The sequence below is a fragment of the Eptesicus fuscus genome, chromosome 19 (assembly GCF_027574615.1).
Source record: "Eptesicus fuscus isolate TK198812 chromosome 19, DD_ASM_mEF_20220401, whole genome shotgun sequence".
Classification (NCBI taxonomy): domain Eukaryota; kingdom Metazoa; phylum Chordata; class Mammalia; order Chiroptera; family Vespertilionidae; genus Eptesicus; species Eptesicus fuscus.
In genome coordinates, this window is record NC_072491.1 from 522,922 (window position 1) to 535,329 (window position 12,408).

Below are 12,408 nucleotides of genomic sequence, written 5' to 3' on the forward strand. Positions count from 1 at the left end.
CGGGCTGAAGCAGCACCGCCCCTCCGTCCCCAACAGAAGCTGCGGGCCCAGGCGGAGGCGCAGCAGCCCGTGTTCGATGCCCTGCGGGACGAGCTGCGGGGGGCGCAGGAGGTGGGGGAGCGGCTGCAGCAGCGGCACGGGGAGCGGGACGTGGAGGTGGAGCGCTGGCGAGAGCGGGTGGCCCAGCTGCTGGAGCGCTGGCAGGCGGTGCTGGCCCAGAACGACCTGCGGCAGCGGGAGCTGGAGCAGCTGGGCCGGCAGCTGCGGTACTACCGGGAGAGCGCCGACCCGCTGGGCGCCTGGCTGCAGGACGCCAAGCAGCGGCAGGAGCAGATCCAGGCCTTGCCGCTGGCCAACAGCCAGGCCGTGCGGGAGCAGCTGCGGCAGGAGAAGGTGGGCCTGGGCCAGGGTGGCTGGGGCCGGGGGGGGGGGTTGGGGGGGGCCGGGGGGGGGTTGGGGGGGCCATGGCCCGTGCTGACCACCCTCCGCCCCCCCAGGCGCTGCTGGAGGAAGTCGCGCGCCACGGGGAGAAGGTGGAGGAGTGCCAGCGGTTCGCCAAGCAGTACATCAACGCCATCAAGGTGAGCGGCTGAGCGTCGGCCCCGGAACCAGGAGGTCACAGTCCGATTCCCGGTCAGGGCACAGGCCTGGGTTGTGGGCTCGACCCCAGTGGGGGGCGTGCAGGAGGCAGCCGATCCATGATTCTCTCTCGTCATGGCCGTTTCTCTCTCTCTCTCTCTCTCTCTCTCTCTCTCTCCTGCCCTGAAATCAATTAAAAGTAAATTTTTTTTTCCAAAAGTGAGGCTTTTGCCTCCTGCCCTCTCAGCCAGGCTGGGGACCTGGGGCCTGAACCCTCAGGGTGGCCCCAGGCACAGGCCTAGCTGGCGGGGGTGGGGGCGGGGTGAGCCGGCGGCTCACGGTGTCTCCCCGTGTCTCCCCGTGTCCCCCCGCAGGACTATGAGCTCCAGCTGATCACATACAAGGCGCAGCTGGAGCCCGTGGCCTCTCCGGCCAAGAAGCCCAAGGTCCAGTCCGGGTCTGAGAGCGTCATCCAGGAGGTGAGGCGGTGGGCGTGGCCTGGTGGCTCGGGGCGTGGCCGGGTGGCTCGGGCCGTGGCCGGGTGGCTCGGGCCGTGGCGGGGGCAGGACTGACCCTGGCTGCCCCCCTCCCGCCCCCCTCCCACCCCCAGTACGTGGACCTGCGCACGCGCTACAGCGAGCTGACCATGCTGACGAGCCAGTACATCAAGTTCATCAGCGAGACGCTGCGGCGCATGGAGGAGGAAGAGGTACGGCGGGGGGCAGGGGCGGGGGGCGGGGCGGGGGCGGGGCTCCCGCTGCCCAGACGCAGCCCTGGGGGCTCGGGGTCATCACTTCGCGCAGCCCCCCACTCCCGCTGCCTGATGCCGCCAGCGCCCCACTCTGAGCTCGGCCTGCTCTCCACGGTGGCTGGCACCTCCTCCTCCTCCTCTGTGTGTGCACCTGCCCCACCGGCTGCCCCACCGGCTCTCCTTGGGGTTCTTCCTCGGGAGCCCACGTCGCCGCTCCTCGCTCCTCGCGGCTGCTGCTCTGGAAGAGCTGGGGTGCTGGGCTGCGGGCAGGGCGGGGGTGTCCTTGGGTGAGGCGGGGGGACCAGCTCTCCGGCTCCTCAGGCGGCCTCGCCGTTGGCCCACCTGCAGCCTCCTCTGTGGTCAGCGCAAGCGTGTGCGTCCTTCTGAGCTGGCCGTCTGCACCACGGTCCCGCTGGCGCCTTGGGGTCGGGTCCCGCACTCACGTGCTCGGGCAGGGCTGGTGGTGTGCGGCTCAGGGCCTGCGAGCCTCTGCTTTGCTCTCTCTCCTGTCTGTCTCGCCGCCTGTCTGAGGGAAGAGGGGCTGTGCTTGAGCCTCCTCCCGGGGCCGGTGAGAACTGTGCCAGCTGCGCTCGCTGCCCTGTATCCCGGGCGGGTGCACGCTCCCTCTGCGCCGGGCTGTGACCTCTGTCTCCCTGACCCCCCATCGTGCTGTCCGCGTGGACTGTGGCGGTGCCGTGCCCCCCGCGCGCCGGGCCCGCACTCACACACTCTCTGGTTCTCTCCCTCTCTCTGCCGCGGCCACAGAGGCTGGCCGAGCAGCAGCGGGCAGAGGAGCGGGAGCGCCTGGCCGAAGTGGAGGCCGCGCTGGAGCAGCAGCGGCAGCTGGCGGAGACGCACGCGCAGGCCAAGGCGCAGGCCGAGCGGGAGGCTCAGGAGCTGCAGCGGCGCATGCAGGAGGAGGTGGTGCGGCGCGAGGAGGCCGCGGTGGACGCGCAGCAGCAGAAGCGCAGCATCCAGGAAGAGCTGCAGCAGCTGCGGCAGAGCTCGGAGGCCGAGATCCAGGCCAAGGCCCGGCAGGCGGAGGAGGCGGAGCGCAGCCGCGTGCGCATCGAGGAGGAGATCCGCGTGGTGCGCCTGCAGCTGGAGACCACGGAGCGCCAGCGCGGCGGGGCCGAGGGCGAGCTCCAGGCCCTGCGGGCGCGCGCCGAGGAGGCCGAGGCGCAGAAGCGACAGGCGCAGGAGGAGGCGGAGCGCTTGCGGCGGCAGGTGCAGGAAGAGGCTCAGCGCAAGAAGCAGGCGGAGGCCGAGCTGGCCCTGCGCGTGAAGGCGGAGGCGGAGGCCGCCCGGGAGAAGCAGCGGGCCCTGCAGGCGCTGGAGGAGCTGCGGCTGCAGGCGGAGGAGGCGGATCGCCGTCTGCGGCAGGCGGAGGCCGAGCGGGCCCGCCAGGTACAGGTGGCCCTGGAGACGGCCCAGCGCAGCGCCGCGGCGGAACTGCAGAGCAAGCGCGCCTCCTTCGCGGAGAAGACGGCCCTGCTGGAGCGCACCCTCCAGGAGGAGCACGTCACCGTGACGCAGCTGCGCGAGGAGGCGGAGCGGCACGCCCAGCAGCAGGCGGAGGCGGAGCGCGCCCGGGAGGAGGCCGAGAGGGAGCTGGAGCGCTGGCAGCTGAAGGCCAACGAGGCGCTGCGGCTGCGGCTGCAGGCGGAAGAGGTGGCGCAGCAGAAGAGCCTGGCGCAGGCCGAGGCGGAGAAGCAGAAGGAGGAGGCCGAGCGTGAGGCGCGGCGGCGGGGCAAGGCGGAGGAGCAGGCGGTGCGGCAGCGGGAGCTGGCCGAGCAGGAGCTGGAGAAGCAGCGGCAGCTGGCGGAGGGCACGGCTCAGCAGCGCCTGGCCGCAGAGCAGGAGCTGATCCGGCTGCGGGCCGAGACCGAGCAGGGGGAGCAGCAGCGGCTGCTGCTGGAGGAGGAGCTGGGGCGGCTGCAGCGCGAGGCGGCCGAGGCCAAGCAGAAGCGCCAGGAGCTGGAGGCGGAGCTGGCCAAGGTGCGCGCCGAGATGGAGGTGCTGCTGGCCAGCAAGGCCCGGGCCGAGGAGGAGTCGCGCTCCACCAGCGAGAAGTCGAAGCAGCGGCTGGAAGCTGAGGCCGGGCGCTTCCGGGAGTTGGCGGAGGAGGCCGCCCGCTTGCGTGCCCTGGCGGAGGAGGCCAAGCGGCAGCGGCAGCTGGCGGAAGAAGATGCTGCGCGGCAGCGGGCGGAGGCGGAGCGGGTGCTCACGGAGAAGCTGGCCACCATCAGCGAGGCCACGCGGCTAAAGACGGAGGCGGAGATCGCGCTGAAGGAGAAGGAGGCGGAAAATGAGCGCCTTCGGCGGCTGGCGGAGGACGAGGCCTTCCACCGGCGGCGGCTGGAGGAGCAGGCGGCCCAGCACAAGGCGGACATCGAGGAGCGGCTGGCTCAGCTGCGCAAGGCCTCGGAGAGCGAAATGGAGCGGCAGAAGGGGCTGGTGGAGGACACGCTGCGGCAGCGGCGGCAGGTGGAGGAGGAGATCCTGGCCCTGAAGGCGAGCTTCGAGCGCGCAGCCGCCGGCAAGGCGGAGCTGGAGCTCGAGCTGGTGCGCATCCGCAGCAACGCGGAGGACACGCTGCGCAGCAAGGAGCAGGCGGAGCTGGAGGCCACGCGGCAGCGGCAGCTGGCGGCCGAAGAGGAGCAGCGGCGCCGTGAGGCAGAGGAGCGCGTGCAGAAGAGCCTGGCGGCCGAGGAGGAGGCGGCGCGGCAACGCAAAGCGGCGTTGGAGGAAGTGGAGCGGCTCAAGGCCAAGGTGGAGGAGGCGCGGCGCCTGCGCGAGCGCGCGGAGCAGGAGTCGGCGCGTCAGCTGCAGCTGGCCCAGGACGCCGCGCAGAAGCGGCTGCAGGCGGAGGAGAAGGCGCACGTGTTCGCGGTGCAGCAGAAGGAGCAGGAGCTGCAGCAGACCCTGCAGCAGGAGCAGAGCGTGCTAGAGCGGCTGCGCGGCGAGGCAGAGGCCGCTCGGCGGGCCGCCGAAGAGGCCGAGGAGGCGCGGGAGCAGGCCGAGCGGGAAGCAGCACAGTCGCGCATGCAGGTGGAGGAGGCGGAGCGGCTGAAGCAGTCGGCGGAGCAAGAGGCGCAGGCCCGGGCGCAGGCGCAGGCCGCCGCGGAGAAGCTGCGGAAGGAAGCCGAGCAGGAGGCGAAGCGGCGTGCGCAGGCGGAGCAGGCGGCCCTGCGGCAGAAACAGGCGGCCGACGCGGAGATGGAGAAGCACAAGAAGTTCGCGGAGCAGACGCTGCGGCAGAAGGCGCAGGTGGAGCAGGAGCTGACGACCCTGCGGCTGCAGCTGGAGGAGACCGACCACCAGAAGGGCATCCTGGACGAGGAGCTGCAGCGGCTGAAGGCGGAGGTGACGGAGGCGGCGCGCCAGCGCAGCCAGGTGGAGGAGGAGCTCTTCTCGGTGCGCGTGCAGATGGAGGAGCTGGGCAAGCTCAAGGCGCGCATCGAGGCGGAGAACCGCGCGCTCATCCTGCGCGACAAGGACAACACGCAGCGCTTCCTGGAGGAGGAGGCCGAGAAGATGAAGCAGGTGGCGGAGGAGGCCGCACGGCTGAGCGTGGCGGCCCAGGAGGCGGCGCGGCTGCGGCAGCTGGCGGAGGAGGACCTGGCGCAGCAGCGGGCGCTGGCCGAGAAGATGCTCAAGGAGAAGATGCAGGCGGTGCAGGAGGCCACGCGGCTCAAGGCCGAGGCCGAGCTGCTGCAGCAGCAGAAGGAGCTGGCGCAGGAGCAGGCCCGGCGCCTGCAGGAGGACAAGGCGCAGATGGAGCAGCAGCTGGCGCAGGAGACGCAGGGCTTCCAGCGGACCCTGGAGGCCGAGCGGCAGCGGCAGCTGGAGATGAGCGCCGAGGCGGAGCGCCTGAAGCTGCGCGTGGCCGAGATGAGCCGGGCGCAGGCCCGCGCGGAGGAGGACGCCCAGCGCTTCCGGAAGCAGGCGGAGGAGATCGGCGAGAAGCTGCACCGCACGGAGCTCGCCACGCAGGAGAAGGTGACTCTGGTGCAGACGCTGGAGATCCAGCGGCAGCAGAGCGACCAGGACGCCGAGCGCCTGCGGGAGGCGATCGCCGAGCTGGAGCGCGAGAAGGAGAAGCTCAAGCAGGAGGCCAGGTTACTCCAGCTCAAGTCGGAGGAGGTACCAGCTTCTCGCGCGTTCAGGGAGGGGCGGGCGGGGTGGGGGGGCCCGGGCTGAGGTCCCTGACCGCCCTCCCCCTCCACAGATGCAGACGGTGACGCAGGAGCAGCTGCTGCAGGAGACGCAGGCCCTGCAGCAGAGCTTCCTGTCGGAGAAGGACAGCCTGCTGCAGCGGGAGCACCTCATCGAGCAGGAGAAGGCCAAGCTGGAGCGGCTGTTCCAGGACGAGGTGGCCAAGGCGAAGACGCTGCGGGAGGAGCAGCAGCGGCAGCAGCAGCAGATGGAGCAGGAGAAGCAGCAGCTGGTGGCCAGCATGGAGGAGGCCCGGCGGCGGCAGCGCGAGGCCGAAGAGGGCGTGCGGCGCAAGCAAGAGGAGCTGCAGCGCCTGGAGCAGCAGCGGCAGGCGCAGGAGAAGCTGCTGGCCGAGGAGAACCAGAGGCTGCGGGAGCGGCTGCAGCGGCTGGAGGAGGAGCACCGCGCCGCGCTGGCCCACTCCGAGGAGATTGCTGCCTCGCAGGCCGCGGCCGCCAAGACCCTGCCCAACGGCCGGGACGCCCCCGACGGCCCGGCCGCGGAGGCGGAGCCCGAGTTCGCCTTTGACGGCCTGCGGCGGAAGGTGCCGGCCCGGCGGCTGCAGGACGTGGGCATCCTGCGCCCCGAGGAGCTGCAGCGGCTGGAGCAGGGCCGCACCACGGTGGCCGAGCTGGCGCAGCGGGAGGACGTGCGCCGCTACCTGCAGGGCCGCAGCAGCATCGCGGGCCTGCTGCTGGAGCCCGCCCGCGAGAAGCTGAGCGTGTACGCGGCCCTGCAGCGGCAGCTGCTGAGCCCCGGCACGGCACTCATCCTGCTGGAGGCCCAGGCGGCCTCGGGCTTCCTCCTGGACCCCGTGCGCAACCGGCGGCTGACGGTCAACGAGGCCGTGAAGGAGGGCCTCGTGGGCCCCGAGCTGCACCACAAGCTGCTGTCGGCCGAGCGGGCCGTCACCGGCTACAAGGACCCCTACACCGGGGAGCAGATCTCCCTCTTCCAGGCCATGCAGAAGGACCTGATCGTCCGGGACCACGGCATCCGCCTGCTGGAGGCCCAGATCGCCACGGGCGGCATCATCGACCCCGTGCACAGCCACCGCGTGCCCGTGGAGGTGGCCTACAAGAACGGCTACTTCGACGAGGAGATGAGCCGCGTGCTGGCCGACCCGAGCGACGACACCAAGGGCTTCTTCGACCCCAACACGCAGGAGAACCTCACGTACCTGCAGCTGCTGGAGCGCTGCGTGGAGGACCCCGAGACCGGCCTGCGCCTGCTGCCGCTCACCGACCGGGCGGCCAAGGCCGGCGAGCTGGTCTACACGGACTCGGAGGCCCGGGACGTGTTCAAGAAGGCCACCATCTCGGCGCCGTTCGGCAGCTTCCAGGGCAGGACGGTGACCATCTGGGAGATCATCAACTCCGAGTACTTCACGGCGGAGCAGCGGCGGGACCTGCTGCGCCAGTTCCGCACGGGCAAGGTCACGGTGGAGAAGATCATCAAGATCGTCATCACCGTGGTCGAGGAGCACGAGCAGAAGGGACAGCTGTGCTTCGAGGGCCTGCGCGCCCTGGTGCCCGCCGCCGAGCTGCTGGAGAGCAGGGTCATCAACCGCGACCTCCTCCGCCAGCTGCAGCAGGGCGAGCGCTCGGTGCGCGAGGTCGCGGAGCTGGACGCCGTGCGCCAGGCCCTGCGGGGCAGCGACATCATCGCGGGCGTGTGGCTGGAAGAAGCCGGGCAGAAGCTGAGCCTCTACGAGGCCCTGAGGAGAGACCTGCTGCCGCCGGAGGTGGCCGTGGCCCTGCTGGAGGCCCAGGCCGGCACCGGGCACATGGTTGACCCCGCCACCAGCGCCCGGCTGACCGTGGACGAGGCCGTGCGCGCCGGCCTGGTGGGGCCCGAGCTGCACGAGAAGCTGCTGTCGGCCGAGAGGGCCGTGACGGGCTACAAGGACCCGTACTCGGGGCAGAGCGTGTCCCTGTTCCAGGCCCTGAAGAAGGGCCTCCTCCCCAGGGAGCAGGGCCTCCGGCTGCTGGACGCCCAGCTGTCCACGGGCGGCATCGTGGACCCCGGCAGGAGCCACCGCGTGCCCCTGGACGTGGCCTACTCCCGGGGCTTCCTGGACAAGGACACCCGCAAAGCCCTGAAGGCGCCCCGGGACGAGGCCAAGACCTACGTGGACCCCCGGACGCGGGAGCCGGTCACGTACGGCCAGCTGCAGCAGCAGTGCCGGCCGGACCCGCTGACCGGGCTGAGCCTGCTGCCGCTGTCGGAGAAGGCCGCCCGGGCCCGGCAGGAGGAGCGGTACTCGGAGGTCCAGGCCCGCGAGGCCTTCCAGAAGGCCACGGTCGAGGTGCCCGCGGGCAGCTTCCAGGGCCGGGCGGTGAGCGTCTGGGAGCTCATCCACTCCGAGTACTTCACGGAGGAGCAGCGGCGGGAGCTGCTGCAGCAGTTCCGCACGGGCAAGGTCACGGTGGAGAAGATCCTCAAGATCGTCGTCACCATCGTGGAGGAGGTGGAGACCGTGCGGAGGGAGCGGCTCTCCTTCAGCGGCCTCCGCGCCCCGGTGCCGGCCAGCGAGCTCCTGGCCTCCGGGGTCCTCAGCCAGGCCCAGTTTGAGCAGCTCCAGGGCGGCAAGACGTCGGTCAAGGACCTGTCGGAGGTGGACTCCGTGCGGACGCTCCTGCAGGGCGGCGGCTGCCTCGCCGGCGTCTACCTGGAGGACTCCCACGAGAAGGTGACCATCTACGAGGCCATGCGGCGCGGCCTGCTCCGGCCCAGCACGGCCACGCTGCTGCTCGAGGCCCAGGCGGCCACCGGCTTCCTGGTGGACCCCGTGCGGAACCAGCGGCTGTACGTCCACGAGGCGGTGAAGGCGGGCGTCGTGGGCCCCGAGCTGCACGAGAAGCTGCTGTCGGCGGAGAAGGCCGTGACGGGCTACAAGGACCCGTATTCGGGCAGCACCATCTCCCTCTTCCAGGCCATGCAGAAGGGCCTGGTGCTCCGGGACCACGGCATCCGCCTGCTGGAGGCCCAGATCGCCACGGGCGGCATCATCGACCCCGTGCACAGCCACCGCCTCCCCGTGCACGTGGCCTACCAGCGCGGCTACTTCGACGAGGAGATGAGCCGCGTGCTGGCCGACCCGAGCGACGACACCAAGGGCTTCTTCGACCCCAACACGCACGAGAACCTCACGTACCTGCAGCTGCTGGAGCGCTGCGTGGAGGACCCCGAGACCGGCCTGCGCCTGCTGCCGCTGAAGGGGGCGGAGAAGGTGGAGGTGGTGGAGACGACGCAGGTGTACACGGAGGAGGAGACCCGGAAGGCCTTCGAGGAGACGCAGATCGAAATCCCGGCCGGCGCCGGCGGCGGCGGCGGCCCGGGCGGCTCCACCATGTCGCTGTGGGAGGTGATGCAGTCGGACCTGATCCCGGAAGAGCAGCGGACCCGGCTGATGGCCGACTTCCAGGCCGGCCGGGTGACCAAGGAGCGCATGATCATCATCATCATCGAGATCATCGAGAAGACGGAGATCGTGCGCCAGCAGAACCTGGCGTCCTACGACTACGTGCGCCGCCGTCTCACGGCCGAGGACCTGTACGAGGCGCGCATCATCTCCCGCGAGGCCTGCCGCCTGCTCCGGGAAGGCACCAAGAGCCTGCGCGAGGTGCTCGAGGCCGAGTCCGCCTGGCGCTTCCTCTACGGCACGGGCTGCGTGGCCGGCGTGTACCTGCCCGGCTCCCAGCAGACGCTGACCGTCTACCAGGCCCTCAAGAAGGGGCTGCTGAGCGCCGAGGTGGCCCGCCTGCTGCTGGAGGCCCAGGCGGCCACGGGCTTCCTGCTGGACCCCGTGAAGGGCGAGCGGCTGACGGTGGACGAGGCCGTGCGGAAGGGGCTGGTGGGCCCCGAGCTGCACGACCGGCTGCTGTCGGCCGAGCGGGCCGTGACCGGCTACCGGGACCCCTACACGGAGCAGCCCATCTCGCTCTTCCAGGCCATGAGGAAGGACCTGATCCCCGCCGAGGAGGCCCTGCGGCTGCTGGACGCCCAGCTGGCGACGGGCGGCATCGTGGACCCGCGCCTGGGCTTCCACCTCCCGCTCGAGGTGGCCTACCAGCGCGGCTACCTCAACAAGGACACGCACGACCGGCTGTCGGAGCCCAGCGAGGTGCGCAGCTACCTGGACCCCTCCACGGACGAGCGCCTCAGCTACACGCAGCTGCTCCGGCGCTGCCGCCGCGACGAGAACAGCGGCCAGCTGCTCCTGCCGCTCTCGGACGCCCGCAAGCTGACCTTCCGCGGGCTGCGCAAGCAGATCACCGTGGAGGAGCTGGTGCGCTCGCAGGTCATGGACGAGGCCACCGCGCGGCAGCTGCAGGAGGGCCTGGCCTCGGTGGAGGAGGTCACCAAGACGCTGCAGAAGTTCCTGGAGGGCACCAGCTGCATCGCCGGCGTGCTGGTCGACGCCACCAAGGAGCGGCTGTCGGTCTACCAGGCCATGAAGAAGGGCATCATCCGCCCGGGCACGGCCTTCGAGCTCCTGGAGGCGCAGGCGGCCACCGGCTACGTCATCGACCCCATCAAGGGGCTCAAGCTGACCGTGGAGGAGGCCGTGCGCATGGGCATCGTGGGCCCCGAGTTCAAGGACAAGCTGCTGTCGGCCGAGCGGGCGGTGACCGGCTACAAGGACCCCTACTCCGGGAAGCTCATCTCCCTCTTCCAGGCCATGAAGAAGGGCCTGATCCTCAAGGATCACGGCATCCGCCTGCTGGAGGCCCAGATCGCCACGGGCGGCATCATCGACCCCGAGGAGAGCCACCGGCTGCCCGTGGAGATGGCCTACCAGCGCGGCCTCTTCGACGAGGAGATGAACGCCATCCTGGCCGACCCGAGCGACGACACCAAGGGCTTCTTCGACCCCAACACGGAGGAGAACCTCACGTACCTGCAGCTGATGGAGCGCTGCGTGGACGACCCGCAGACGGGCCTGCGCCTGCTGCCGCTGAAGGAGAAGAAGCGCGAGCGGAAGACGTCCTCCAAGTCCTCGGTGCGCAAGCGCCGCGTGGTGATCGTGGACCCCGAGACGGGCAAGGAGATGTCGGTGAACGAGGCGTACCGCAAGGGCCTCATCGACCACCAGACCTACCTGGAACTGTCGGAGCAGGAGTGCGAGTGGGAGGAGATCACCACCTCCTCCTCGGACGGCGTGGTCAAGTCCATGATCATCGACCGCCGCTCCGGCCGCCAGTACGACATCGACGAGGCCATCACCAAGAACCTCATCGACCGCTCCGTGCTGGACCAGTACCGCGCCGGCACGCTCTCCATCGCCGAGTTCGCCGACATGCTCTCGGGCAACGCCGGCGGCTTCCGCTCCCGCTCGTCCTCCGTGGGGTCGTCCTCGTCCTACCCCATCAGCCCGGCCGCCTCCAGGACGCAGCTGGCCTCCTGGTCCGACCCCACCGAGGAGACGGGCCCCGTGGCCGGCATCCTGGACACGGAGACGCTGGAGAAGGTGTCCATCACGGAGGCCATGCACCGCAACCTGGTGGACAACATCACGGGGCAGCGGCTGCTGGAGGCGCAGGCCTGCACGGGGGGCATCATCGACCCCGGCACCGGCGAGCGCTTCCCCGTCGCCGACGCCGTCGGCAGGGGCCTGGTGGACAAGGTCATGGTGGATCGCATCAACCTGGCCCAGAAGGCCTTCCACGGCTTCGAGGACCCGCGCACCAAGGCCAAGATGTCGGCCGCGCAGGCCCTGAGGAAGGGCTGGCTCTACTACGAGGCCGGGCAGCGCTTCCTGGAGGTGCAGTACCTGACCGGCGGCCTCATCGAGCCCGACACGCCGGGCCGCGTGCCCCTCGACGAGGCGCTGCAGCGCGGCACGGTGGACGCCCGCACCGCCCAGAAGCTGCGCGACGTGGGCGCGCACTCCAAGTACCTCACCTGCCCCAAGACCAAGCTCAAGATCTCCTACAAGGACGCGCTGGACCGCAGCATGGTGGAGGAGGGCACGGGGCTGCGGCTGCTGGAGGCGGCCGCCCAGTCCAGCAAGGGCTACTACAGCCCCTACAGCGTCAGCGGCTCCGGCTCCACGGCCGGCTCCCGCACCGGCTCCCGCACCGGCTCCCGGGCCGGCTCCCGCCGGGGCAGCTTCGACGCCACGGGCTCCGGCTTCTCCATGACCTTCTCCTCCTCCTCCTACTCCTCCTCCGGCTACGGCCGCCGCTACACCACCTCGGGGCCCTCCCCCTCCCTCGGGGGCCCCGAGTCCACCACGGCCTGAGCCCACCTGCCCCCCGCCCACCCGCTCTGCATGTGGCCAGGCTCCCCGCCAGGCTCCCAGGCTTTCCTTCTGTCACGTTTAACGGTGTCTTCCTCCCGAGCGGTGCCTCAAGTTTAACCAAAAAGACCAGACTGACGTGTGCACGGCGTGCCGTCCAGGCCGCCCTGTGTCTCGGGGGTCAGGGCTGGCCTAGCCCCGCTGACCACCCCACCCCCTCGGTCCTCCTCCTCTACCTGCCACTCACCACAGCCAGGTGCCTTGCAGGGCCCAGAGCAGGGCCCCCAACCCAGCCCTCCTGCCTCCCCAGGGGTTCTATGCGGTGAGGTCCCCCACCCTGTAGGCCGGCCCCGCTCAACGACCAAGCAGCCCCAGTCCTGGCTGCTCGGGGCAGGGGGCCCCGTCCCTGGCAGGGCCCCCGGGTCTGGCGCTTTCTCATCTTCCAGGACTGACCAGCTGGCCCCGTGGGCCTTGGGGGGAGGCCGCGGGTCCTGTGTCACCCGTCTCGTCCCGTCTGTCCAGAGCAGCCCCTTCCCCATGAGAAGATGAGGGTCCTGCCTGCAGGGCCAGCTGGCCGGGCTCTGTCCCCAGCCCCCAGCCCCCGACACTCTCCTGA

The 12,408-nt window shown here is 71.0% G+C and overlaps 1 protein-coding gene across 6 annotated transcripts in view; it reads left to right on the forward strand.

Moving 5' to 3' along the window:
• The window catches only part of PLEC (plectin), a 56,683-nt gene extending 44,829 nt beyond the window's left edge, over positions 1-11,854 (forward strand). For all 6 annotated transcript variants that reach the window (XM_054708567.1, XM_054708572.1, XM_054708571.1 and 3 more), the window contains 6 exons: positions 37-393; positions 498-581; positions 954-1,058; positions 1,190-1,288; positions 2,096-5,476; positions 5,562-11,854. In XM_054708567.1, coding sequence (XP_054564542.1) covers positions 37-393; positions 498-581; positions 954-1,058; positions 1,190-1,288; positions 2,096-5,476; positions 5,562-11,795 — 10,260 coding nt within the window. In that variant the 3' untranslated portion in view covers positions 11,796-11,854. The remainder of the gene's footprint in view (positions 1-36; positions 394-497; positions 582-953; positions 1,059-1,189; positions 1,289-2,095; positions 5,477-5,561) is intronic.
• Positions 11,855-12,408: the final 554 nt, after the last annotated feature.